Source organism: Macaca fascicularis, chromosome 7 (assembly GCF_037993035.2).
Source record: "Macaca fascicularis isolate 582-1 chromosome 7, T2T-MFA8v1.1".
Taxonomy (NCBI): Eukaryota; Metazoa; Chordata; class Mammalia; order Primates; family Cercopithecidae; genus Macaca; species Macaca fascicularis.
Window position 1 is genome coordinate 146,783,762 of NC_088381.1, and position 24,326 is coordinate 146,808,087.

Genomic DNA, 24,326 nt, shown 5'->3' on the forward strand with positions numbered 1-24,326 from the left:
AAGGAGCAGGTAATTCCATACCGAGGAAATGGGTTGGCTGAATGCCCAAATGCAAGAACAAATTAGTATGTTTGTGTTTAAGGAAACAAAAGTAGGCCAGCATGCTGGGCTGTAATGGACAAGGAGGCAATAGTAGATGATGAGCTATAAAGTAAGGTCACCAGGCGGCTCTAAGTCCAATCTGGCACACTTTTGAGAAAACAGTGGTGCTATTAATAATTACACCAGGACAACAGAAGAGAAATGAGACTGTCTGGCCAAACCTGGACATAAGATCATCCTTTAGCAAGCAAACAAATCATGTAGGACTTGGTGAGCCAGCCAAGGAATATGAAGTTATTCCCAGTGCATTAGGAAGCATGGGAAGTTATAACAAGGGTAAGAGGTGATTGTTCTGGCTGCCATGTGGAGAACCCACTATTGAGAGTAAAGAACGAATGTAGGGGAGATCATTAGGAGATGGTTTCAGAAGTCTAGTTAGAAGACAGAGGATGGGGGCTTGGACTACAGGAGTAGACCTGGGAGAGGAGAGAACTGGACGACAGTAGAGTCAATGAGCCTTGTGTGTTCTTAGAAGATAGGCTGAGAACATTTTAGACAAAGGGAGTGGCTTGAGCATAGTCACAGGGGCAGGGCACATTTCAGGAGCCAAGAGCGTATTCTATGGTCAAAGTGAAAGGAACAGAAGGAGCAGGCCATTGGGCTAGAGATATGACCAGGGGCCAGATCGTATGTGATTTAGAATTCAAGGCTACATAGTAAGAACTATGGTGCCAGTGAAAGTGATATGATTCGATTTGTTTTAGAAATATGAGTCTAGTCCAACTATAAGAGAAAAATAAAAAGATAAAATGAAAAGAAAAATACAGTGAAAACAGATAGAGATAGCTTTTGCCAGTTAGAGAAATAAACAAGAAGCAAGACATTTTGAGGATGGTACAACAATGTGGGAGACATTTTTAGTTTTACTGGAAATTGCCCACCCATTCATCAGACACACCCTCTATCATCTAGTGTTTTACAATATAAATATTTGTTGACTCAAGGACTGCTGAACAGTGTCACTGAGTCATACAGACGGTTCCAAGAGGAAAACTTTGGGCACAAATTAATGCTATGTACCCTTTACTTTCCATCATCTGCTCCAGTGCTATTCTTGGCCCCCTCATTTCTAAGTTTTAGCAATATTTCTCAGGCTGGTGTGCCTCACATGCAATTCGGGCAAGCTAAACATGGTGACGGAGCCAGATAACTTGTTCACTGTAGACTCATAAACTCATCAGCTGTGGGCTGGTAATATAATTTTCAATATACTTTGCCAGCCCTATAAAACAGCTTTCTGCTTGCAGAGAAATGAAGCCCTGACAAGAAGTGTTTATGACTTAATTTTAGCTGTGTTCTTCATTGTTGCTGTAGTAGTAGCCTGTGTGTGATACATCCTAGTTATCTGCCAGACAGTTACAACTTTGTTGTTGTTGTGTTTGGCAAGCTAAGGACAACATTAGACTTTGCTTAATACCTACCCCACAATCCTATTTCAATGGTGGCCATAGCATATACCTCCATGTTTATGAAGAAATGAATCAAGACACAGTTGTTGGATACCTCATGGCTATGGCTCATACCTTGATGAAACTATCTGATACCTTATCCTTCTAGATAAAGTTCCTGTAAAATGATATTGTTAGACGGCTTGAGAATGGAAAAACCTGAGATATGCTACACCTATATCCAGTCAAATGATTATCCTCCTGTTGACTAGTTGTTCTTTATTCTTCTCCACAGTGTACTACAATAACTATTTACCATTCATATTTCAGACTAATAAGGTTACTTCTCTTCAGCCATTGCATAACATGACTGTAGCTAAAATTAAAGCTCTACAAAGTAGGAAATTTCTTTTATTCATCGCTAGATCCTCATGGTCTCGAACAGTGCCTGGAACAATAGTATGTACTCAAAAACTACGTGTTGACTAAATAAGCTCAAATATTGACATTAAATTTACCCTAGTGATTTGGGAACTAATACTACAAATAGTTAGTCATCTCCCAAGAAGGGCATATTCTCCTGAGGTTGACCAGGGGGTTGATGAATTGATGCACATGATATAGTGTCCCACAGTCATTCCAATAACATTCTAAGATCTGTAAAACTATAACTACATATTTGAATTCAAATCCAGGGACAGTTTATTAACCTGGGTAACTCTAGATTCTACTGTACACAAATTTAGAGTTGTGAGATTTCTCTTTATTAATTCTCTTTTTTCTCTTAGCCACATTCTCTAAAAAAGATATCTTTTATTTCATGTCCTGTATGAGTTGTATGTAATGTCTGGCTCTGTCACCATTCCTTTGTATTCTCATTCCATAGCTAACTCTCCTTAAGAAGTGTTGTAATAGCATATATTTCAGTGTTCACAACAAACACAAAAGCAATGTTCTGAACCAGGTGACTCAATAGATCTTTATGTGTTTTATATATACTTATGTATATTATACACACATGTATTTAATCATCTGTTTCAGAACATTGTTGATTTTGTTTTACCTGATTTTGGAAGCAGGATCCCAAATAAGGACAATAAAAAGCAAACTTTTTCATTTCCCTTCTTTTCATATAAGAAGGGAAATCAGGTCTTTAAAATATTACCTCAGTTTCCTCAGGTATGAAATAAAAGGTATGAATGCAGGTAAATTTCAACTTTCTAACTCTAAATTTCTATGCAATTCAGGGACAGTAATATGACAACTTCTATGCTTTTTTTTTGATAAAGTGACAAGAAACCGATTTTACTTTAATCAGTTTATCAGACTTCTTAAATTTTCTTTGTTGGCTTGACTTTTCTAGGAAATTTATCCTATATCCTAGACAACATAATTTTGGTTCATGTTGTATTTGTGACCCAGTTTGTCCTTGAAAGAAGTATGTATAGAATCGAGGTCTGTTGAACTGGTGCATTGTGAAACAATTGGTGGGAAGAAAGTGTATTTTCTTCTGCCACCCTAAAGAATTTCTCTCTCTGATCTGGCCTCAGATAATATGAAAGCACCCACATTCTAGTGAGTACAAATGTATGCAGACCAGTTCAGTTATCTAGCCCTTCAACATAGTCATTTGGAAATCAAAAACGTTAACAGCTAGATTAGATAAGACAACAATATCAAACATTCAGTTGACCATTAATCGTTTTTCCAAAATCAGCTCAATGATGTTGTGTAATAATATTTTAGAGTAAAGCAAAGGTAATGGGTATAAAAATCCATTCATTTACAGATCTATACCTGCAGTAAAACATCCTTCTTGATGGTTCAGAGCTAAAGCCTTCATTCAAATTTTACTAACCAGATATTGTCAACAATAATGAGAGAGTAAATATGTTTTTGGAATACTGAGAAAAGGAATATGGCAGAGTGAGGCAGCAAACTTTGAGCAAAAAAAATGAGAATGTCTGCAGAACAGTGCTGTTCAAGATGAATAGCATAACCGGACTATGATATCAGGCTCAATCACTAAACATAGTCTGCCCATGACTGTTATGAGCCATTCTTACCCTCAAAGAAATATAAAAGATTTAACTATGGGTTCTTGAATGAAATCTCTACCATGATTGTGAAAGTAGATCCATTGTGTAGGGAATTTGAGAACAGAAGAAAGCAGAATGTTGCCCTCATTTCTCTAATCAAAGTAGACTTCATAATGATAAGGAAGACTAACAAAGAATTGTAATTAACCCTTTACAATTATGTTCCACTTTACAGTTTGAATTGCAGAGCCCTTTCAAACATATTTTCTTATGCAGTTTTAAAATATGGTTCAAGATTTACTTAAGGGAAAATCTTGGTTGCATGTCTGTGAGAAGTGGAGCTGGGACCTCCTAACACCAAGGCTCTTTCTACTGACCAGTGCTACCTGTAACATGGAGGTATCCTCTCATGGAAGCAATGGGCCATCTCTAGACATCAAGGAAATTCAAACACATATGTGTGTGCATATATATACACAACATGTACTGAGCATGGATTATTATCAGGCATGGCTTGGATATTTTCACATTCATACTTCAGGGTTTGCCTTTGTGCTGGATACATTTTCTTTGCAACTCTGGATCCATTTCCAATCTTTCTCTACCCTTCTTCATTCAGTTTTGCACCTTGGAATGTGATTCTATATGGATTGCCCTGACAGCTCCCTTGCTTTCTGTATTTCAGTTGAATTTGTCCTGTGAAAAATACTCACGGAAGATGAAAGGAAAGGATGAGAATGAGATCTGGGCATTTAATTTCCTGGCTCATGGAAAGGCTGCCAACTGGCTTGTCTCTTGACCTCAAGGTCTCCACTCACTCTATTTCTTTCCTTTCTTCTGAACTCTAGCAATTGGCCCTCCCCTAGACCCATTAGGGAAAGTAAAAGTGTCTGCTCTTAATAGACCTGAATACTGCATTGCCCCTAGAGGGCCCACTATCTCTTACCCATACCTTTTAAATCTTACCTTTATTAAACTTTCATCAAATGGCACAATTCAAATGGGCCATCTGTTTTTTAATGGTTTCCTGACTGATTCAGTATTATTATTACACTTGGGAAACTGAGTCCCAACAAGTTTTACTATGAAATAACTTGCAGACCTGGAATTCCACCCAGATCTTCTAACTCTAAGCTTATATGCTTACAGTGACAGCACACCAAGCAATGATTCTCAATGGGAGGCTGACCCATATGTGTGATCACAGCTCTGCACAATAGAACTTTCTTGAATTGACTTAGAGTTAGAGCAATTCTCAGAAACATACACTGTCATTTATAATGGTTGTATTTTGAAATTTTATAACATGTTTGCACAATAAAGCAATGGCAAAAGTATCTGGAAGAAAATTGGAAAAGATTACATCTAGTCTCTCACCACACCACTCAGTCTTCCCTGAATCACCAGAGTTAGTCTAAAAAGCAAGTCTGATCATGTCACTTTCTATCTAAAAATGCTTTCTATTGACTAATATCTAAACTTCCTAACTGTGCTTTTTAGAGTCCTTTATGTGTTCCCCCATCTCAAATTTTACCATTCCTTTCCATATGCTCTAGTCAAGGGGTTCTCAGCTGGGGGTGACTTTTCCCCCACTGAAGGGCATTTTGCAACGTCTGGAGACGTTTTTGGTTGTCACAACCAAAGGGATTGCTGCAGATTCCTAGTGGGTGGAAACCAGGGATACCGCTGGATATCCCACAATACACAGGATAGCCTTTGCAGCCAAGAGTTATCTGGTTCAAAATGTCAGCAGTGTTGCTGTTGACAAACTCTAATCTATTCCAGCCACACCAAATTCCTCCTGAATCTTGAATTTTGTGCATGGTATTAGATTGGTGCAAAAGTAATTGCGATTTTTGCAATTAAAAGCAATGACAAAAACTGCAATTACCTTTGTATCCACCTAATAACTATCATTCACCAGATTCTGTGCTTAATGTATGATTTCATTTCATGCACTTGTGAAAGCTGTGCTTGTACATGTGCTGTTTCCTCAGCCAGAGTGCCTTCCCACTTTTCTCTTTGCTCTTTAATCTTATATTCTTGAAACACAGTTTACAGGTCTCCTTCCTAATAATTCTCATCTATACCTTTGTATAGACACCTGAGCTGAATTCTCACATTTTCTTTATTCTTGAAGTATAACAGTTTGCCTGTTTGAGTCTACAACACGCACTTGCTATATTCTCTTAATGAGAGAGAACATGATGCTATTTGTGCTTTCCCCCAATTTCAGCACAGTATCTGTCACATATTAGGTATTAGTCATTGAATGAGAGAACAAATATGATTGCAAGCAGTTTGATAGAGTTCTGAATAATTGTGTTATATTTAATTTTGATAAATTAAGTCATATTTTAAAATTCAGTGGTAAAAATTGCTATTTAAGAAAAGGCTCTATAAACTTTTTGGTAAATCAACATTCTATTAGAAGGTATACATTTATAAACCAGAGTCTCTCTATTCCATTTTTTTCTCTTTTGAATATTAAAAACATGAAAGAGTACATGCCTGCTTTTCTTAAAGTGAGAAATATCAATCAAAATTGTTGTCATCCCTTTAGAGTGCTCTAGCTTTTGGGGAATGAGAAGCCAGTAGGACCATATGTAATGGCAGCACTCCGTGGAGAAGGTAAAGTTAGTTTTCAGCCTTGTCCACAAGAGGGAGGACATCACCCCACATCCATTTTGTTGATTCCCTGCAGGCATTGGGTCTGTTTGGAGCTGGAGATTTATGTTGCTCCTGCTGTTGCAAAATACAGATTTAGAACCTGGCAGGCATTCTTGCATAGATTTGCACGCAGTTTAAGATCAGCCCAGTTTGGGTGGAGGGAAAGCAATCTGAGTATTTTGGAAGCTTTGTTAGAATAAAACACACTTAAGCAGTGTGTGACGCCAATTGCTGCAGGAATGAGCAGGAGAGTGTCTTGAAGGTACAAAAAGAGAAAAGGGTGAGGGATGTGATAATTTAGTGGTAATTTGCTTACAAGGTTGACCAGGAGAGTGTCTTCTTTTCAAAGGAGATGGCTTAAGGGCTGGTGGGAGTATAGTGCTAGGAATGAATGTCAGCTTGATATGCTAAAAGCAAAATGAGAGCAGCAAAGTCCACTTCGTGAAGTTACGGAGCTAATTGCTCATAATACTGTATCACTGCCAGTGGGCCTCCTGCATTCATTAGCAATATCACATGAATTGCATACTCTAGTACTTTTGCTTTACTTCTTTCCTGTTACTACCTGCCAGTCTGGCTTTGTCTTTCAAGAGTCTAGGAGATGTCAGTGGTATCACTTCCTTGCAGGTGTAGGCAAGAAGATCCTGGTTATCCTTCTCTTCCTACAGTCCATTTTCCTTATAGTTTTCACTTTTCTTTTTGATTAGGACTTTATCACGCCTAAAACAACATATGCATTAGTAACATTAAAGACGTTTGAGCTCTAAATTTTAGTTATTTTCTGTCTCTTCGGATGTTCAGATACACTAATTTGATTAAAGAAAGTGAAGTGGGAAAATGGTAGAAAGGAAGAAAAGTTGCCTGCTAGGGGTTTTCTCTTTCAAGTTAATCAAAAAAGAGCATGCCAACCAAATAATCATTAGCCCAAAGTAAGAAAAGGGGCACAACCCGATGTCATAAGTCTCAAAAATTAGGAGCAAGACAGAGAATTCTGAAGCCAACCCAGGAGGAATGGTCAAGCATGATGAGCCTGCTAGCCCCACCTATGTTCCTAAGGTACAGTATCCACTTGGTAAAAATGCTGAGAATTATACTAATATCCTTATATATGAAAAGAAACTTAGTATATATTCTTACCTGTTCCCACTGAAAACTGAAGAGTAGTGGAAATGGCTATAGGAGAAAAAAATATATGTAATAGAAACAGACAACAGGACTGAGAATCAAAAGAAAAGTCACCAGGAGCTGATGAATTCCCCTCCACTGCCTTGGGATGTTCTTTTTAACCAGGCAGAGTTACTTCTGGAATAGGACACTTAACGAAACTTCAGGAATAAGACCACAGTCCAGATAACTAAATGAAGCTTCCACACAGCCCTGACAGAGCTCTTGATGTCTTCCCTCCATTTCCTGAACATATTCTGCCATCTCTGAAGCTACAGAAAAAAAGTATATAGGACACAAAATATTATACAATTAAACTGTAGCTAATTCGAGGTGGCAAGAAGTCATTGAAACTGTGTCTGAACAATTAGGAACTCAGGACAGACATGACTGAGTGTAAGCAAGGTAAAAGGGAATTACATGGCAATACAAATGCAAAGCAATGGAACAATAAAGTTAAAAATAAAAAAAAAAAGGAAAAAAGCTTAGAGAAGTCAAACAATTTGATCTAGAGAAAAAGCAAAAGAACAGAAAATATCCCATGAGCTACGTTCTGTAGCTCAATTTGCATTATTGAATGGCTTAAGAAAAATTGAATTAATGCCACAAGAAAAAAAGTTATCTGAAAGGAAAAGGGAGATTGTAGACTAAAGGCAAAAAAAAAAAAAAAAAAAAAGAGCCAAAACAATGTGATCACATAACTTGAAATAATTAGTAACAACAGGGGGTGGAAAAGATATGGCTAAAAACTGAAATATTGCCAGAGGGAAAGTGCTGGAGATCATCACACTTAATGCTGACGAAAAAACCAGAGATTAAATTCATCATAGAGAAACTGAGATATAAAGAAGGCAGATGGTATAATTAGATCCCTGAAAGAGAAAACCTAAGAACTTCAACAAAGAAACTACTCAAAGGTATCAAACTGGAAATTTTTCTTCATATAAAGAACTGACTCTGTATGCCATAAATAGGTGCACCTATATTATTTACATAATCATTAATTATATACTCACAAAAATAAAAAACAACCTGGGTAAACTAACTTATTTTTAACTTGATAAATCTACACCCCCCCCCAAAATAAAAGACATTACAATAAAATTCAAGCATTTAAAAGATGAAATAAAGTTACTCAGAAATGGAAACGCTTGGTGAGAACAGTGACAGCATTTAAATACACAAGAAATACATGGTACACATTATAAATATAGAACAAAGTATACATGTGTCAGAGGTCCCCCAAACCACCCTCAATCTGCATCATCCTCTAGAAGGACTCATAGGACCCAGAAATTGGAATATTTATGAGTATGGTTTATTACAGCAAAAGTTACAGAGTAAAATCAGCAATGGAAAAAGGCACACGTGGACAAAGTCTGGAGGAAATCAGGCACAGGTTTCCAAGAGTCCTCTCCTGGTTGAATCACAAAGGATGTGCCTAATTTCTCCAGCAATGATGTGTGGCAAGACACACGAAGTGTTGTCAACCAGGCAAGCAACCCTGGAGTCCAGTCACATAGGCATACGATGCTTACATGACTGACTTAGTTACCGAGGCTCCAGACCCCCAGAGGGAAAGCAAGTGTTCCTCGTAAATTATATGCTTAGCATAAGCTATCTAGACCAACTGGTACAGTCTGATTCAAGGCCCTAGGCTTGCAAAAACACTCTTATTACTCAGAAATTCCATGAGCTCAATACACAGGAGCTGGTGAAGGGCCAGTCATGCAAATAGGCCTTTCTTGGGAATGCACAGTTTGAACAACTCAGATCTTTTGAGTTAACCCTTTCTTACACAATATGTGATCAAAATAGCAAAAAATCATAGATGAAGGAGAAAATGTCAAAGAATAATGTTCTCATTTTTCATAGGAAGAAGGCAGTTTTACTGGGTAAATTTGCAGGGGGGAGTTCAAATGATAACACCAGGCTGGGCATGGTGGCTCACACCTGTAATCCCAACACTTTGGGAGGCTGAGGAGGGTGGGTCACCTGAGAGGTCAGGAGTTCAAGACCAGCCTGGCCAACATGAGAAACCCCATCTCTACTAAAAATACAAAAATTTGGCCGGGTGTGGTGGCATGTGCCTGTAGTTCCAGCTACTCAGGAGGCTGAGGCTCGAGAATTGCTTGAACCTGGGATGCGAAGGTTGCAGTGAGCCAAGATTATGCCACTGTACTCCCACCTGGGTAACAGAGTGACAGAGCGAGACTGTTTCAAAAAACAAAAAACAGAAACAAATAATAATGCCAATCTTTTTATGTGTTTAATAAGATCTTTTGTAAATTTTAGTGAGTTTTCTTGGAAGGTAGTACCTCATAAAAAAATAGTTGAAATTCGGAGTTTTTTCTTTTGCTAATTCGTATAATATTAAAGTTTACTTTAATTAAAGTAGCACATACAGATTTTTCTCTAAAGAGTTTGTCTATTTATTCTTCTATTTGCACGTGTGTGTGTGTGTGTGTATATATATATATATGCATGCACTTAGAAAAGTACATAGAAATATGCCTCTCTACTGTTAACGATGGTGGCATGATTTGAAAAGCTTAATTTTTTTTCTTTATGTATGTCTACATCTCTTATATTTTAAAATGATGAACAAGTACTATTAAAAAAAATAAAATCTCTGGCTGGATGCAGTGACTCACATCTGTAATCCCAGCACTTTGGGAGGCCAAGGCGGGAGAATCACTTGAATCCAGGTGTTAGATAACAGCCTTGGCAACAAGGCGAAACCCTGTCTTTACAAAAACAAACCCGAAAGTAGCCAGGTATGGTGGTGCTCCTGTAGTCCTAGCTACTTGGGAGGCTAAGGGGAGAGAATTATTTGAGCCCAGGAATTCAAGGTTAAGTGAGCTATGATTGTGCCACTGCACTCCAGCCTGTGTAACAGAGCAAGACCCTGTCTCAAAAAAATAGTTATTAATTTGATATTTGATTTTTCTTTGAAAAGGGAGGAGGATAATGAAAGACTGAGGAAATCATAACTCTCTGAGACAAGTTTAACGTAGACTGGGAAGCGTGGCCTTTATTTTGAAGGGAATTTAAGCATCTTATACATAAAAGAAACATACATAAAAAAAGTGAATACTATGATTTTCTTTCTCCCTGGATTGCTTCTTTACCACAATAATTTTACAAAAGACTTTTTCCATTCTAAGTGTTATCATATAGCTCAATTTTCCAGTGCCAATCCCTTCCTTTATTTGGAGGAGCCTCTGAATGCCAGTGGGGAGGTAGCTTTTCCCCTTGCTGGTCAGAAGATGGAAATTTAGAGAGAAGTCATTGATTATGAGATTGAAAAGCAATCACACAATAAGTAAACTATCAGACAGTAAAAACAAAAATTGGTACTAAAATGTGTTTTAAAATGGCACAATGATTAAATAAAATTAATTACTTATAACCTCAAGAAATAGAAACGGGCTTACTATGACAAATACAGATATATACCATTTAGGCCTAAGAAAAATTTTATGAAGAAAGGTATGTGAAATATTTTTAATAGTCAAAAATAGAGGAACTCTGGAATGGGTGGGAAAGGAGCTTAGCAGGCCTTCTCTGTGAAACAGTCGTTTAGCTGGTGAAAATTATTAAAACACACACACATAAAAGAAGCTAAGACACACATTTAAAAAATTGTCATAAGGACACACAGCAAACGGAAAAACATTTATTCAAGACATCTATTAAATATCGATTAGAAATATGGGAGGTGAGACATTTAAACCATAACCTGCTCCCATCCCCTACCTCACCCCTGCTCCTTGTTTTGGAAGCCAAAAGGACAAGAGCTTCCTTACCTGCCAGTTACCAGTCTAGGGCTACAGTTTAACCCCAGAAGGGGCAGGCTACTGGTGCCTCTCATTTTCCCCAGATCCATATTGCAGAAGCAGTATTCTGGGTAGGCATAGCCAAGAACATTGGGCTCACTTCTTTTATCCAGCCCCTGTTTGTAGGGTATAAGCTCTATCCCAATTGTGGGTGTCCAATTGCCTCTTCCTCACCTTGCTCACAGGGCAGAGGTTCCATGCTGGGAAGGGCAAGCTGAAGAGGCCTGAGTCTACCATCTTTCCCAGCTGCCCACTTATACAGTGGTAGTATCACCCAGGTGGAAGTGGGCCACTATTTGTGCAACCAACTGGGCTGTAATGGCACAGAAATTCTGCCCAGGGATAGATTCAGACTGTAACAATAAGAGTTTACACTTTGCCTGGAGTCACTGACTATCTGAAACAGAAATTAGAGAAGTTCATGGCTAAGGGTTTTCTTAAACAATGGAGATCTCGATGGCAAGCAGCTTATAGAGAGCAGGCAACTCTATGATACCAGTAGCAATGAGCAAACTGGTAAAGTAGCCAGAAGTGGAGTAGACAGAATCAGGGAATGAGAAAGCCCTGAAGAGCCCTCTGGGGATCACACTTATCCCTGAGGGTCTGGAAAGTTTTACGTATTTGCAAGGCTACACCATTCAGAGGTTATTAGAGTAAGACACAGGGCAGATTTAAAAGCATTCTCAAGCCAGACACAGATGCATCATCCAGGAGGAAGAGTCTTGTTGGTTCAGAAGGCTTAGACACCATCTCTCAACCAACACTGGCTGAACAATGAGCTACTCTTACCCAGGTGCTGTTCCTAGGAAAACAAACTTAAAAACAAAGTCATTCATTCTTGGTGGTCTGGAAGACTGTGTTTATTCTGAAGGCTGAAACTTCTCAAGAGTGATGGGAGGGTAATTTCTAAGCTAACAGTCCTTGACTGAACCTGAGGCAAGATCATAAACTTCCTCAAAGCAGTCTCTAAGTCACCCATGTCCAACAGACAAAGGGAAAAAATCTGACCAAGGGGGCTTAAGTACAATATTTGATCAATAAGTTACTTATATTGATACAGGGCCAGTACTCACAGGAAGGCAAGCCAAAAGATAGGGGAACCTTTCTGTGGGGGGATACCAGAGTTGTTTGCTGAGAAAATACAAGTCGCAGAATTATCTCTATCAAATCACTAAATAAATGAACACACAAACAAACAAACAATTAGAAATAAACCTAGAGGTAACAGGGTTAGTGTCTAGACTTGTTGCCATGAATTATCTAAAATGTCCAGCTTTCAACAAAAAATTATGAGAATGCAAATAAACAGGAAGTGTTACCCATACACAGAAATAAATGCAGGCAATAGAAACTGCCTTTGAGCAGGCTTATATATTGGACTTAATAGACAAAGCATATGTTCAAACAACTAAAGGAAATTATGCTTAAAGAATTAAAGGAAAATGAGAACAATTATTCATCAAGTAGATAATAAAATAATAAAAATTGTAATATATATTGTATATATCTATTCATCTATCTTCCAATAGAAATTTTAGAGTTGAAAAGCACAAAAACCTAAATGAAAAATTCACTAGAGGAGCTCAATAGTAGATTAGAGTTGGCATAAGATAGAATAATTGTATTAGTCTGTTCTCACACTGGTGATAAAGACATACCCGAGACTGGGTGATTTATAAAGAAAAAGAGGTTTAATGAACTCACAATTCCACGTGACTGGGATGCCTCACAATCATGTTGGAAGGTGAAAGCCGTCTCTTACGTGGTAGCAGACAAGAGAGAAAATGAGAGCCAGGCAAAAGGGGTTTCCTCTTATAAAGGCATCAGATCTTGTGAGACTTATTCAGTATGATGAGTAGAGTAGGGGGGAAACTGCCCCCATGATTCAATTATCTCCCACCAGGTCCCTTCTACAAGATGTGGGAATTATGACAGCTACAATTCAAGATGAGATTTGAGTAGAAACACAGCTAAACCATATCATTCCACCCTGGCCCCTCTCAGATCTTATGTCCTCACATTTCAAAACCAATCACGCTTTCCCAACAGTCCCCCAAAGTCTTAACTTATTTCAGCATTAACTCGAAAGTCCACAGTCCAAAGTCTCATCTGAGCCAAGGCAAGTCTTTTCTGCCTATGAGCCTATAAAATCAAAAGCAAGTTAGTTACTTCCTAAATACAATCAGGGTACAGGCATTGGGTAAATATAGCCATTCAAAAGGGGAGAAATTGGCCATAACAAAGGGGCTACAGGCTCCATTCAAGTCCTGAATCCAGTAAGTCGGTCATTAAACCTTAAAGTTCCAAAACGATCTCCTTTGACTCTATGTCTCACATCCAGATAATGCCGATGCAAGAGGTGGGTTCCCATGGCCTTGGGCAGCTCCAGCCCTGTGGCTTTGCAGGGTACAACTCCCCTCCTGACTGCTTTCATGGGCTAGTTTTGAGTGTGTGTGGCTTTTCTAGGTGCACAGTGCAAGCTGTGGGTGGATTTACCATTCTGAGGTCTGGAGGATGTGGCCTTCTTCTCACAGCTCCACTAGGCAGTGCCCCGGTGGGGACTCTGTGTGGGGACTCACACCCCACATTTCCCTTTGGCACTGCCCTAGCAGAGGCTGTCCATGAGGGCTCTGCCCCTGGAGCCCATCTCTGCCTAGACATCCAGCCATTTCTATACATCCTCTGAAATCTAGGTGGAAAGAAAAGTTAATGAAAATAAATGAACGAAGCCTTGAAGAAATATGGGCACCATTAAGTGTACCAACCTATGTCTAGTAGGACAACCAAAGAACAGGAGAGAGAGAAAGGGACTGAAAAAATATTAAAATAATTACGGGAGAAAACTTTTCAATTTTAATGAAAAACACTTATTTACACAGACAAGAAGCTCAGTGGATTCTGCATAAAATAAACACAAAAAGATCCACATCCAGATGCATTACAATCAAAATGTTAAAAGCCAAAGATAAAGAGGAAACCTGGAAAGCAGCAAGAGAAAAAAAATGACTCATCATGTACAAGGGCACCACAGTAAGATTAACAGAGCTGACATCTCTTCAGAAACAAAGGAGGCCAAAGGCAACGGGGATGGCATTCAATGGGCTGAAAGAAAAGTAACTGTCTCCAGTCAAGAATTCTATATCCAGCAAAACTGTGCTTCAAAAATGAAGATAAAATTCACACAGTCCTAGATAAACAAAAACAGAAAATTCATTACTAGCACACTTACCGTACAAGAACTGCTAAAAGGACTTCAGGCTGAAAGAAAGTGACAGCAGACAGTAATTTGAATTTACATTAAAAAAAAAAAGGGCTCTGTAAAGGTAATTAGGTAGGTAATGACAAAACACAGTATAATTATACATTTTTTCTTATCTAATTCTAAAAGCAATCACATAAACAGTATCTATAAAATAGTATTGTAATGCCTATAATATATAGAATTGTAATATATTTGACAATAAACCATGAATGAAGCTCTACTGGAAAAAGGAAGTGACAGAAGGTGGTAAGTAGAATACACAGGAAGAAATGAAGAGAGTCAAAGATGATAAATAATAAGCTTTATTTAAAAAGTCTCTATGTATTTGAGCTCTCTTTTTCTTTTCTCTTAGCTTCTTAAAAGAGACATAAGTTCGCTGGGCAGAGTGGCTCATGCCTGTAATCCCAGCACTTTGGAAGGCCGAAGTGGGTGGATCTCGAACTCCTGGAGGTCAGGAGTTCGAGACCAGCCTGGCCAACATGGCGAAACCCTGTCTCTACTAAAAATACAAAAATTTACTGGGTGTGGTAGCAGGCATTTGTAATCCTAGCTACTCAGGAGGCTGAGGCAGGAGAATCTCGAACCAGGAAGGCAGAGGTTGCAGTGAGCTGATATCAGGCCACTGCACTACAGCCCGGAGGACAAGAGTGAAACTCTGTCTCAAAAAAAGAAAGATATAAGTTTTTATAAAGGAATTATGACAATGTATCATTTGGTTTGTAATATATATAGACACGTGAATAAGAGAACAAAAAGAGTGGAAGGGAAGAGAGCTATATCTATGAGTAAACTTTCTTTGTCTTACTGGAGTTGAATTAGTATAAAAATGAAGTAGATTCTGGTAAATTAACATGTATATTGTAAGCCCTAGAGCAACCAATAAGAAAGTATCACAAAAACATAGTTAAAATTATTAAAAGAATTAAAATAGTATGCTTGGAAGTATTCACTTGAGACAAAAGGAGATAATAAAAGAAAAAAAGAGGAACAAGATAGAATAACTATTTAAGTACCATTAGGTAGGCATCCCATGATGTGGTCTCTCAATACTCAATAATCTGATTGATTTAAGATTGAATGACATTTTATTAGGCTCATTTCTTCCCTAAAATTAATATTCTATTCATGGCTCTCCTTGTGTTTAAAATTTTTTTAAAAATTAATATGAATCCATATAACATTTTGTTTCAGTTGACTCCTATATTAAATTTACTGCTTCATCATTCTCCTCTTAAAGATATTACTTATAGAACACATTCACAGAAATGCACAAAGATACACATTGAGATACACACTTTATTTTGTATCATTAGTTGTTTAACTACATGCTCACCTGATATTTATTCTCTGATGCTACCAATATTGATATAAGGATGCATTAATTTATATGTATGTTCTGGCCCTACACATATCTAGAGGAAAAAAGCAGCCATTGATTTTGAAATGTATTTCAGTGGGATGCATCAAAGCAACCATTTCATGGCTCACTTCGTATCCTAATATCTCTTAAAGAAGAGTGTGTTTGTATGTAGAAGTAGGTGCATACTAATGATTAATGGTGCTCACAATTACACAGAGAGCATGGCATATCCATATAGAGCAATATGTTTAGAAATATTTATATGTTTATACAATTTTGTATATTTATAATATATGACTTTAATGAATGGCGTGTTTGTATATGTGTGCACATACACAAGAACTATCATGAAGCGTCATGGACGTGCTTTGGTGCTTGGAAACATGGGTGTGCTCTAGGCATAGCACTATGACAACTTGGCAGGACTGCTAAGTATACAGCTGGGAGAATCAGACTGCCTGCATGCAACTCCCGGCTCTGCCATTCATTAGACATGTTACTTGATATCTAGAAAATGTGATAGTGCTTCATGGTGTTCTTGAAAATTAAATGACTTCTTAATGCATATAAAGTCCTAGAAAGCACCAGGCAAATAGTAAATGCTCAATTTTAGGTATCATTCTTGATCTTCTTTTGATTCTGCCCTTCCAGGAGATAAAAGATTTGTTTTATTTTGTTTCATATCTGGATCATGTGTTAAATTTAGATTGCTTCCAACCTAAGAAGAGATCTTCATAACATGTCTTATTGTAATAATGTTTGCAACTGTCACACTTTTATCTGTAATCCCTTTACAGTTTGCAAATTGTAATGTGCAGCTATTAGCATGTTATGAGTTTTACCTGGGAGATGGCTGATTTTCAGGCATATCATAAGTGCATTTATATTACTTTTCATGGATCTTTTGTGTGGTATCTAAACAGGGTAAGGGTATGATAATAACACAGTATTTTGGGACCCTTCCATGTGGTCTGCCTGACTCTTGTTTCTTCCTGTTTCAATTCTTTCTAGATATGAGGGTAGGGGTGTTTTTCTCTTTTGTTCACTATTATGTCTATCACCTAGAATTGTGCCTGGCAATCAGTAAGCACAGAAGTATATATTATTGTATCTCATAATCTAAAACCATTTACTTACTTTCCAGTAGATGCCCAAGTTCTTTGATTTTATTCTGGTCTCAAACTACCTTACATAATAACCATTTTAAAAAATACATGTCTGATGCTGTATTAACCTGTTTTCACACTGCTGTCAAGAAATACTTGAGGCCAGGCACGTGGGCTCATGCCTGTAATCCCAGCACTTTGGGAGGCCAAGCTGGATCAAGAGATCATGAGATTGAGGCCATCCTGGCTAACACGGTGAAACCCCGTCTCTACTAAAAATAAAAAAGAAATTAGCTGGGCATGGTGGTGGGCACCTGTAGTCCCAGCTACTTGGGAGGCTGAAGCAGGAGAATGGCATGAACCTGGGAGGCAGAGCTTGTAGTGAGCCGGGATTGCGCCACTGCACTCCAGCCTGGATGACAGAGTGAGACTCCATCTCAAAAAAAGGAAAAGAATTACATGAGACTGGTAATTTATAAAGGAAAGAAGTTTAATTGACTCACAGTTCTGCAAGGCTTGGGAGGCCTCAGGAAACTTACAATTGTGATGGAAAGGGAAGCTGGCATCTTTTTCACAAGGCGGCAGGAGAGAAAAGAGCACATGAAGGGAGGAACTGTCAAACACAATACCATCAGATATTGTGAGAACTCATGAGAACAAGATGGGGGAAACCACCCCCATGATCCAATCATCTCCCACTAGGCCCCTCCTTCGACACATGGGGATTATGAAAATTACAATTTGAGATGAGACTTGGGTAGGGACACAGAGCCAAACCACATCAGATGCTTCTGTTAAATTGAATAGTTTGTCATAATCTGAGCATCCTCCTTCTTTCTTTCCTTTGTGTCTGTAGAGATACTACCTGCTCTACCTGTTGAAAATGGTGCCATTGCTTCTTTCATTACAAGCCCTCCCCATCCACCAAGACCAGCACAGACTCTATCCCGTTTACCTTAATCGCCTTCCTCCTTCAGCTCCCCTCCTGTGAATGTTACTTGCTTTATATTTATTTCCTGTGTCATTTAACCACTTGTATGTTCTAGTACAGTTACTTGTGAATTCTATATCTGCCTTTGGAACAGGAACCTTGTCTGTTTCACCATTGTATTCTCCATAGTGCATGTAGGTAGCAAATATTTGACAAAAGCAAATATTTAATGAAGACCCACTCAATGATACTGAACCCAATGACCGGTTTGCTTCCTAGGAATATGAGTGATATTCTCTTCCTGTGTTTTCTAAAAAGATTTGCCTAGTGAATGTTTAAACAAATTCACATGTTGAACATCATAGTATTTCATAATAGTCCCTGGACTTGGTATCAGATATACTGAGTCTAATCCAGGGAGGCTGTGTGACTTTAGGATGATAACATACCTCTTTAAGAGTCTTGGTTTTCTTGTCTGAAAGTAGGAATAATAGAATCACACTATAGCATTAATTGAGGTAACATATTGTTAGGGGAGGTCTGGAGGGGATCCTAACCAAAGTGCTTAGACTGAGGAAGGTATCAAATAAAAGTGAGTTTTCAGCCAGGCGTAGTGGCTCATGCCTGTAATCCCAGCACTTTGGGAGGCCAAGGTAGGTGGATTGTTTGAGGTCAGGAGTTCAAGACCAGCCTGGCCAACATGGCGAAACCCCATCTCTACAAAATATCCAAAACTCAGCTGGGCATGGTGGCATGTGCCTGTAATCCCAGCTACTTAGTAGGCTGAGGCAGGAGAATTGCTTGAACCAGGGAGGCAGAGGCTGCAGTGAGCCAAGATTGCACTGCACTCCAGCCTAGTCAACACAGTAAGACTGTCTCAAAAAAAAAAATAATAATAATAATAATTGAGTTTTCCTCTTTCCCTATTTGAATAAAATAAAATGAGTTTTTCAAGGGTGTCATTAGCTTTCTGTTATTGTTCTAGCTCTGCTTCTATCAGATATTCTTTGAATGGGCCAAACTCTTACAATGGCTGGACACTGGGGATGTTATGATGCCAGACTATGCTGTTACTTTTTCCTTCCTTTAAAAGCTCTCTGGTAAATATTGATTTGTCTGCTCTGGTGGTTATATACTGCTGCTCTCCTCCTCTTCTTCATGGAATAGAGGGATTCTAAGTTTTGCTATATGTACTTGTGTTTTATCTATAGCATACAGAATTGCAAAGAATACTATCTGTGGGGGCATTTTCACTTTTTCAAAATATCTTCATATCCATTATTTAATTTGGTATCCTTCACAAGTCTGTGAACCTGGTAGGGCAGGTACCAGTGTCATGATAATCCCCTTACAAATGAGGAAATAGAGCCTCAGAGTTTAAGTGATCTGCCCAGGGTCACATAGATAAAAAGGGGGCAACAACAAGGGTTCATCAAACACAAGTCACTAGGCTACAAATCTGGCACCCTCTCTACTCTGCTTAGCCTGAAAGCAAAGGGGTATTTGGCCACTGTAACATCCGTCATCCTAACGATCTTCTCCATTCTTCTTTGGCAGAGGCATCCATCCTGAGTTATGATGGTAGCATGTACATGAAGATCATCATGCCCATGGTCATGCATACTGAGGCAGAGGATGTGTCCTTCCGCTTCATGTCCCAGCGAGCTTATGGGCTGCTGGTGGCTACGACCTCCAGGGACTCTGCCGACACCCTGCGTCTGGAGCTGGATGGGGGGCGTGTCAAGCTCATGGTTAACTTAGGTATCGTATGAAGTACCCTCTGCCACTCTGTTTGGGCTTGTCTTCCCTTTCTTTTCTGATTTTCATTGGTTTGATTGAATTCTTTGTTTGTTTCTTGAAAGTTAGCTGCTTACCTCTTGTTTAATAGACCAAGGATAAACCCAACAGCAACAAACACCTCCTTGTTTCTGCATGAGGTTTTGATGTCAATTTCTGGTTTCTGACAGTGGTGATTTCTTTACTAGATTATTTGTTTTCTAAGTTTCCTTTCTTGGTTTTTTGGAATCGTTTAGCTTTGTGTAAAACACGCTACTTTGGTCCATCTTTTGATCAATCATATTCCCATAAGTCCAACTCCTCCGTCACCACTCAAAACAGTCAAAGCTCAGGACAGGGACAGGGCAGGAAGTGGAGGCAAAATGTGGATGGTGGGGTTGTAGGAAATTAAACTATGTGGGTAGAGTGAGAAGTACATTGTTTCTAGCTCCACAGTTACTATGCAAATGGAGAATTCTGGTGGCCTTGATGACACTGATATCTCCTTTGACTTTCTCCTAGAGGGAGGACAAATCAATTGTTGTTCCCTTGGAAAATAATGCCCTAAGTTGAGAGTCTGTGACACGTGAAGGAAAATGTGACTCCTGATACCTATACCAATTTTCCTTCTTGAGATTCTTAACCATCACTCAGCATCCCCTTGTGCAAAGATTGTTACCTCGTACTGTCACTCACTAATAACTCTCTTCTCCTCATATAACCCATATCTATTTTACCTCAGAGTTGAAAAATTGTGACTTCAAAGTTGTAGCTTTATCGGAATAGGATTTTCTCTTTCGTTGTAATTACCTATAACAAAATCTTTGGAAATTTTCCTTTTTATGGCCTCATATTCTCTTCTGCTATTGACCTTTACTGAATTCTAATTGATATTCTACAGAGATTGGGGTCCTCTTAGTTTTTGGCAAGAAAAAATAAACCTCTCCATTTCTGCTGTTTCTAATCAGCAGAAAGTCAATACCCAGCATTGATAAGATTAGTGAGATAGCTGGGTCCAAACTTTCTAAGCTAGTGAATTTATTTGGGTATGTAGAATATGTTTGAATATAGCGATACCTTATAAAGATTTCAGTGAAATGGTTTGTCAGAGCCATGGAGAAAAAATGATGAACAAATGTACCAGATGTGAGATCATATGTAGGCCTAGATGTCCTGGTGGGAAGGTGGGGTTTTTGAATCCATTCCAATCTTATCTACTGTCAGGTTAACTGGACATACTTGGAAAATGCCTACACCATAAACCTAAAATCTCTGGGACACAAAGGACTGTTTTGAGCAGTGACTTCTTTAGTTACGTCTTTTTTTTCTTCTAGTTTGCAGTGTTTACAATACTGTGCCCTTTTTCTTGTCCAACTTCATTTGACTTCTGTTGTCAGTGTGTCTCTTGGTTTTTCTTTTGTTTGTGTATGTGTGTGTTTGGTCATTTTAGGTTATATTTTTTTCTTTTGCTGGATCTTTTTGTGTGCGTGTGTTCCTGAGTTTCCAATCCTCCCTGCCATCAACCATGGTAAATCAAAAGATGGTATTCAACCCTTCAAAGGCCCAAAGCCTGCGGCCCGCATAGCAAACAGCCTTGAGAACAGAGTGTACTGAGCAGCCTACAGAGACTGGCATACCCCTGACCCTACTACCTTCCATCCCTGCAACATCCTCCCCACCTTAAATCAATGTAAGAGTGTGTTACCTAAAACCAACAGCCAGCAGCTGATTATTTCCTTCTCAGAAAAAACAACAGAAGAAATAAAAAAAACAGAACCAAATGCCACCCCCTAACTAGCTCACTGAAAAAGATGATGAAGACAATTTTTATCTTTGGATCTATTTCAAAGTCAGAGAGAGACAAACATATGAGAATGATTCAGCCCCACGGGATCCTGAGGGAGTGCACACTGTGTCATTCAACACACATTTTTTCCCCGTTAGATGTTGTCTAGTTGAGATTAGAGTGTCAACTTTGACAGCTCTCACATCTTAGAAGGAAAAACTGGGGTCAGTGGGGGTAGAAATAAAAGGGTATGAGAAATAAGGAAATAAGTGTACAGATTCTCATCCTCTCTCTCACACACACACACATACACCTTGAGTTAGTCATATATCCCATATGCATTCCTAGAAGCATTATTTTTGTATTTTAAACTCTAGCCAAAATCTGGAAGATGTGCTTTTCCAATAGACTTTGCTTTGTTGTTGTTGTTGTTGTTGCAATTTCAATCTAGCTCCTGCTGAGTTGAACCGTCTCAGGCAAAAGAGAAGTAGCCCCTCTGTAGAGGGCATTGTGCTTGTCCAGAAGCCACAGTTAATTTTTCTACCCCAAAGGATATGGTTCATCATAATTACTGGTTTGAATTTACTTAACCTTCTTTCCAACCTGACATGGAAAGCTGAGCTTAAACTCTTACGCTTGTGTAGATGCAGCTCTTCCTATCTATGCCCTGTTGAAAGGTTTTCCTTCTGTCCCCTCCCCAAAATATACCCCTTTGTAAATATTTTCTTTTCTTTGTCATGAATTTATATTTCCTTTTTCTCAGTTATAGAAGAAAATGTCTCCAAGTAGAGTTTGCCTTCGCATGCATTCCACCAAAACTAAAGTCAGATGATCACTCAAGTAGAGTTTGCCTTCGCATGCATTCCACCAAAACTAAAGTCAGATGATCACTCAAGTAGAGTTTGCCTTCGCATGCATTCCACCAAAACTAAAGTCAGATGATCACTCAAGTAGAGTTTGCCTTCGCATGCATTCCACCAAAACTAAAGTCAGATGATCACTCAAGTAGAGTTTGCCTTTGCATGCATTCCACCAAAACTAAAGTCAGATGATCACTCAGGTAGAGTTTGCCTTTGCATGCATTCCACCAAAACTAAAGTCAGATGATAACTCAAGTGGAGTTTGCCTTCGCATGCATTCCACCAAAACTAATTTCAGATGATCTCTGTGCTCCTTCACTCTATTCAAGTTGTGCCTTTTTTCTAGCCCATGCACTGCACTAATAATATTTTAGTTTATTTCAAATTGATCACACATATGCACTCATAATTTAAAAGCCTAGTATATATTTCCCTGATGTAACATATCTTCCAAATGCACTCATGATTTAAAAGCCTAGTATATATTTCCCTGATATAACATATCTTCCAAATGTTAAGGAGACTATGGTTTTCCAATGGCTTTGTCTTCTGCAGGCAGCCATATGTGGTGCTAATGGGTAGGAGAAATATCCTATAACTCAGCACAACTTTTAAAAAGTTGAGAGGTTGACTACTGATCAACCATATTTTGATCCTTCAGAATTATAAGCTATAACATTTTATTATTACAGCATATTTAAAGATTTTAAAGACCTTGTCTTATTTTAATCTCATGATCTCATGAGATTAATGATAATCTCTTGATAATTTTGTGAGATATATCAAGCAAGTGTTTTTATGCTTACTTTTACAGATGTGTAGCACAGAGAGAAATATATGACTTTGCAAAGCTTACATAAAAAGTTGGAGGCAGAGCTGGAACCAGAACCCATGTCTCTAAACTGCTAGATCAGCCTGGGTTATTTGTTCCCTCCACAGATCAGCACTATGGGTCAATGATGTGTCAGTCTTAATGGCTTCCAATTGTTTTCACGATGGTCACCTTTGAAACACACACAGAAAGAATCTCCATTTTCCTCAGTGCCCAGTTTGAATTGAGCTGCACTAGAGAAAAGACAGTTGATATGGACAAAGCCTTTAAAAGATCCTTAGCAGAGTGCCAGGAGCCCTTCTTCAATGGCAGACTCTGAGGGAGTGGCATGCAGTTTGGTTAATTGCATTTGAATTCTCCAGATGTTCCCTCTCTGGAAATGTGGACTTGCTACTACTGTTTACCATATACATTATTGAAGACACACAGCTCTTAGAAACATTTACCTCTTCCATGCTCCACCCAAAGCTCAACAATGAGATAAACTTTCTTGGCCAGGCGCCTTAATCTGTTCTTACAGGCACTTATGCCTGTAATCCCAGCACTTTGGGAGGCCAAGGCAGCGGATCATGAGGTCAGGAGGCCAGCCTGGCCAACATGGTGAAACCTCATCTCTACTAAAATACAAAAATTACCCAGGCGTGGTGGTGCACGCCTGTGATCCCAGCTACTCGGGAGGCTGAGGCAGGAGAATCGCTTGAACACAGGAGGTGGAGGTTGCAGTGAGCTGAGATCTCACCATTGCACTCCAGCCTGGGCAATAGAGTGAGGTTCTGTCTCAAAAAAAAAAAAAAAAAAAAAAGAAAGAAAGAAAAACTTTCTATCATTTACCATAATTAAAAAAAAATTAAAACAGGCAGCATACAAATACAAACACACACACATCAAAAGATATGCCAAGACTTAGGTGGACTTTTTTCAAGCAAAAAAAGTCTGGCTGCTACCAAAAGTAGATTTAAAGGAAATTGCCCTCCCAACTCAGTTATTTGACTTATGTTTTTTATTAAAACAAAAAAAACCACATATATAAATGTGTATGTGTGTCTATATACACACGTACACACACACACACACACATATATATATATACACATACACATACACATTCAGTAACAAGAACACCCCCTCAGAGCCTATCAAGAAGGCTCTGGGATAGATTTTCCTTCTCAAACCACTTATTCTTCAGGTAAAATAACAAAGTAATTCTTCAC

The 24,326-nt window shown here is 38.6% G+C and overlaps 1 protein-coding gene across 47 annotated transcripts in view; it reads left to right on the forward strand.

The window, feature by feature from the left end:
* Positions 1–24,326, forward strand: part of NRXN3 (neurexin 3) — a 1,719,470-nt gene that overhangs the window by 641,780 nt on the left and 1,053,364 nt on the right. For all 47 annotated transcript variants that reach the window (XR_010588584.2, XR_010588585.2, XR_010588583.2 and 44 more), the window contains one exon: positions 19,419–19,622. Coding sequence is in view for 43 of the 47 variants with exons in the window: in XM_005561918.5 (XP_005561975.3) it covers positions 19,419–19,622 (204 nt within the window). In the remaining 4 variants the exon portion in view is untranslated. The remainder of the gene's footprint in view (positions 1–19,418; positions 19,623–24,326) is intronic.